The 5288-nt window shown below is 41.1% G+C and overlaps 1 protein-coding gene across 1 annotated transcript; it reads right to left on the bottom strand.

Moving 5' to 3' along the window:
- Positions 1-261: 261 nt before the first annotated feature.
- On the bottom strand, positions 262-948 carry LOC138877958 (uncharacterized). Its single transcript, XM_070157606.1, has one exon. It carries the CDS (start codon positions 946-948, stop codon positions 262-264), a length of 687 nt encoding a protein of 228 aa, XP_070013707.1.
- Between the last annotated feature and the right edge of the window lie 4340 nt (positions 949-5288).

Below are 5288 nucleotides of genomic sequence, written 5' to 3'. Positions count from 1 at the left end.
GGGCAACGTCAATTTTTGGCGCCGTTACCGTGACTTCCACCTAGGTAGTTACTTAACGGATTATAGGCTCTAGGGCAAGTTTGCTTGGTTGGGGTCGTAATATAGCTATCACACGCAATTACCCACTCAATACCTCTCAGTAGTTAGAGTGAATTTGCCCAATTTGGCTTTCACAAGTCCAAATGGGTATTGCACAAAACAAGTGATAAATGCTCAAGTTGGGTCTTATTATCTCTAGATTCAAAACTTTAATTAGGGCTATCAATTTCTCGCCCCAATTCCTTGTAATGCATTCACACGTTCCACATAGTCTTCTTTCTCCTCATCATCATCAAGGTCGAGCAAAACGGCTTCCAAATTATCCTCAACATTCAATGTGGCACTAGCATCATCAATAATCACATCGGTCACCAAATCCACAAACGAACAAACTTCATTGCTATTCGGTTGCCTCATAGATTTGCACACATAGAAGACCATTTTTTCATCACCTACCCGAAAAGTGAGCTCACCGGCTTCCACATCAACAGGAGCCTTCCCCCTAGCAAGGAAAATTCTACCCAAAATGATAGGCACCTCATATTCCACTTCACAATCAAGAATTACAAAGTCCGCCGAGAGGATGAACTTGTCAACATGAACCAACACATCATCAATAATACCCAAAGGCCTCTTTATTGTACGATCCGCCATTTTCAACCTCATGGATATGGGTCTTGGTTGCCCAATCCCTAGAGTTTTGAACACTGAGTAGGGCATCAAGTTGATACTCTCCCCAAGATCACATAAAGCTTTGGCAAAGTCGGCACTTCCAATTGTACATGGGATTGTGAAAGCGTCCGGATCTTCCAATTTCGGAGCCATTGAGTGCACAATAGCACTCACTTGATGTGTCATCTTGATATTATCACAATTCATTGATCTTTTCTTGGTCACCAAGTCCTTCATGAACTTTTCACAATCCGATATTTGCTATATAGCCTCAACCAATGGTACATTAATAGACAAACTCTTCACTATGTCAATAAACTTTTTGAATTGATTCTCACTATTTTGCCTTGCAAGCATTTGAGGTTATGGAAGAGGAGGACTTAGCATTGGTGTCTTAGCCTTTGGCACTACTGGTTCCAGCATGTCAATTACGTGTTCCCTAGACGGGTTCTCTTCTTCTTGCGTCTCCTCTACATTTTCATCAATATAAATTCTCACTTCTTCATCAGCTTGAACCATATTGCTTGAAATTTCATCTTCTTGAACCACTACATCATCATCCATGATTCTTCTTTGACTTGAGGTGATTGCATCCTCACCTTTTCCACTTCTTGTAGTAATGGCCATAGCATGTCCCGTATTATTCCCACCATTTGGGTTCACCACCTTATTACTTGGTAGTGCCCCCTTAGGACGAGTGTTCAAGGCTTGCGAGATTTGGCCCAATTGAACTTTCAAATTGCGAATAGAAGTATTGTTGAGAGGCTAGTTGAGCATCGGAGTTGGCATTCTTCTCCATCATTTATTTAAACATGTTCTCGATTTGTCCCATATCATTATTGGAAGAGCTCGGACCTTGAGAAGGATAGGGAGGTGGATTGTTCGATTGTTGAAACATCAGGGGCCTTTGAAAACCCGACCCCTGGTTGTTGTTGTTGTTATACCCTCCTTGGTTGTTACCTCCCCAATAGCCTTGATTATTGCCACTCCAATTGCCTTGGTTATTTTGACCATTCCAATTTCCTTGATTGCTTTGATTGTTCCAATTCCCTTGGTTGTTTTGATTGTTCCAACCACCTTGATTGTTTGATTGCCAATTCCCTTGTGGTCGCCATTGTTGTTGACTTGGGCCTTGATTGTTGTTACTTTGCCCTTGGAAGTTGTTCACATATTGTACTTCCTCCTCTTGCTCATTGTATTGTCCATCTTGATCAAATCCACTATCATCTTGCTCATAATTTTCAAACCGATTTTGCACTTGTTGACCCTTTTGTCTTCGCTTCTTTACCATTATATTCACTCCTTCCATTGTATTTACTTGCTTGGTACCTTGCACTTGTTGAAGTTGAGCTTTAGCTAGTTGATTCATTGTGGTGGTCAACTCGGCAATTGCTTTCCCATGATCATGTAATTCTTTATGTAAGTGAACCACATTTGGATCGCCTTGAGGAACGTTTGCTCTACTTTGCCATGCCGATGAAGTATCCACCATCTCATCAAGAATCTCACAAGCTTCCGCATACGGCGTTGTCATAAAATTTCCACCAACAAGTTGGTTGACCACACATTGATTGGTAGTATTGATCCCCTTATAAAAAGTCTGTTTAATCATAGCCTTTGTAATGTCATTGTTCGGATACTGTTTCACCATAGTACGATACCTTTCCCATATCTCATGCAAAGGTTTATTGGGTTCTTGTTTGAAAGCTAGAATCTCATCCCTAAGAGTTACCATATGCCCGGGCGAAAAGAACTTGGAAATGAATTTCTCGGTCAATTCATCCCATGTATGGATAGAATTATTTGGCAACCTCTCCAACCAATCCAAGGTCTTATCCCGAAGAGAGAAAAGAAATAGCCTCAACCGCAAAGCACCCTCAGAGACGTTGGTTTGTTTTCTCCCCCAACAAATGTCAACAAACCCATTCAAGTGCTTGTATGCATTTTGATTCGGAGCCCCGGTGAAGAATTTCTGTTGTTCCAACAATGTAAGCATGACATTTGTGATTTGAAAGTTGCCCACCCTAATGCAGGGTGGGACTATGGCACATGCGTATCCTTCATTTGGAAACGCCTGGTGTGTCGCCGCTCTTGGAAGAGGTGGGGGAGGAGCGGGAATGCTGTCTTGAGGTGGGCAGCCTCGTCTATTTCCTTGAGGTTCAATAGGAACCTCATCAACTTGGTCATCATCCCCGTCATCCCCCAATGGCACGTTTCCAAGCAAATCATTATTGTTGAGAGAAATTGTATCACCTACAATTAATTCACAAAATGATTAGTAACTCGAAAGGAAAAGAAGACAAATCACACACAAAACCAAATATATAGCTAAATCCATTTTAAGCTCCCCGGCTTCTGGGAGGGGTTGGATGAGATCGTGCATAATATTCTGCCTACTAGAGGTTATTTATAGGAGGGAAATTTCAACAGACATATTGGGTCGACTGCAGATGATTATGGCGAGGTGCATGGCGACTTCGGTTTTGGGGATAAGAACGTAGGAGGTACTTCACAGTTGGATTTCGCTAAAGCGTTTGAGCTGGTGATTGCAAACTCTATTTTTTCGAAGAGGGAGGAGTATTTGGTTACTTTTCAGAGTAAAGTGGCTGATGTCGCCCAAACTCACACCGCTAATTGGGATTGTGAGGCGGTTGATGCAATTATAAATACCCAACGCGAGTTGGGGTCGATTCCATAGAGAGATTTATGTGGGATTAGGTATATACCCAGCCTAGTATATGATGTGCCCAAGATTGCACTTCCACATAATTGGTTGTTTCTTTCTACTTCTAATGATTATGCTAATGCTTGTAATTAAAAAGCTAAGATACAATGTTTTTGGTATTGTTGTTTTTCAAGTTGATAAAAGATCTAGGGCCGTGACTTTCACCTAGGTGGTTACTTAACGGATTATAGGCTCTAGGGCAAGTTTGCTTGGTCGAGGTCATGATATAGCAATCACACGTAATTATCCACTCAATACCTCTCGGTAGTTAGAGTGATTTTTTCCAATTTAGCTTTCTCAAGTCCAAATGGGTATTGCACAAAACAAGTGATAAATGCTCAAGTCAGGTCTGACTATCTCTAGATTCATCCCTCTAATTGGGGCTATCAATTTCTTGAGTTCACCCCAATTCCTTGTTAGCCAAGTTTCCTAGACTTAGTCTCTCTTTCTCAAGTAGAGACTAAGTCAATTAGGCATAAATTAATATTTGCAACCATCAATTCTCGAATTCAAGCAAGAACTAGGCTAAATATCACTAACCCAATCACAAACAAGCCCTAAATCAAACATCCATTAAGTACCCACACTAAGGTTGGGTCACAACCCTAGCTAGAAATTTAGCTACTCATGGAAAATGAAGAAATAAAGAAGCTAAGACAAAATTCATAATAGATGATTAAGGGAAGAAAATCTAATGTTAAAATGTTTAACTATTACAAAGTTACTCAATATAGTAAAGAAAATGGCTATATATTTTCAGGTGCACAAAACTTAACCTAAAAATGACAAAAAGATCTATTTATACCCAACTAAAATTATCGGACAAAATTGCCCATGCGGAGGTTATGCGGCCGCACAATTTTGTGTGCGGTCCGCATTTTGAAACTTGGCTTGACAGGTTGAACTTCTGCGGCCGCATAATTCTGGGTTGTGGCCGCACTTCTTCAACTTCTGCAGACCTCACATCTATGAATGTGGCCGCACTCTTGCTTCTGCGGCCGCACAATAATAGTATGGTCCGCGCCTGCTTGAACTTAGGCTTTGGCATGGGGGACTTCTGCGGACCGCACATTTCTGAGTGCGGCCGCACTCTTGATTCTATGGCCGCACAATAATGGTGCGGCCCGCACTTCTTCATGGTCTAAAAGTCCATCTCTCTGAACCTCATCTTCTGTGGCCACACAATAATTGTGCGGTCCGCACTTTGCGAAGAAAATCTGTTAGAGGCATCCTTATGTTCTGCGGCCACACTCATTATTATGTGGTCCGCATTGTGCCCTTTTTGCCTTGTTTTGGTCCTTGTCCAAAAATTTTCCTTCTTGAGTTGACTTTCATCTCTTTAGCTCATATTCCAACACTTCTACAAGAAAGCACATTTTATTAGTTTTCGGGAATACCTTTAAGCAATTTTAAGCTAAAACAAAAGTAAAAGAGCGCAAATAAGTAGTCAAAATCCCTACTTATCAACTCCCCCTAACTTAAGCTTTTGCTTGTCCTCAAGAAAATAAGGTAATTCCCACCTCCGCAATAAAAGAGCTATTTTAGCTGGCCTAAGGTGAATCAAACATACATCAATTGGGACCAACGATTACCCACAAGATGTATGAATTATCAACAATGCAATGATTTGACTTTTTGAGCACAATAGTTCTAATGTGACACTAGAGCATCAAGAGTTGACTTTATTCATCAAGGAAGCTCACTCTTTCATGTAGGTCATTGTCGATCCCAAACTCCTCTTCCTCTACTCTCCGTTAGCATATCTCACTTTAGAATGTAGCACCCAATGTAAGGATTGTGAAAACTTCGTTCATCTCTCTCAAAAGAATGTCACAAGTCCGGCTCTAAGTAC

The sequence above is a fragment of the Nicotiana sylvestris genome, chromosome 9, assembly GCF_000393655.2.
Source record: "Nicotiana sylvestris chromosome 9, ASM39365v2, whole genome shotgun sequence".
Lineage (NCBI taxonomy): Eukaryota > Viridiplantae > Streptophyta > Magnoliopsida > Solanales > Solanaceae > Nicotiana > Nicotiana sylvestris.
Note: the sequence above shows the minus strand (reverse complement) of the source record. Positions and strands in the feature narration are given on the sequence as shown.

Excerpts from the sequence above, each read along its gene's own strand:
- LOC138877958 (XM_070157606.1), bottom strand. The coding sequence starts at position 948 with ATGAAGGACTTGGTGACCAAGAAAAGATCAATGAATTGTGATAATATC.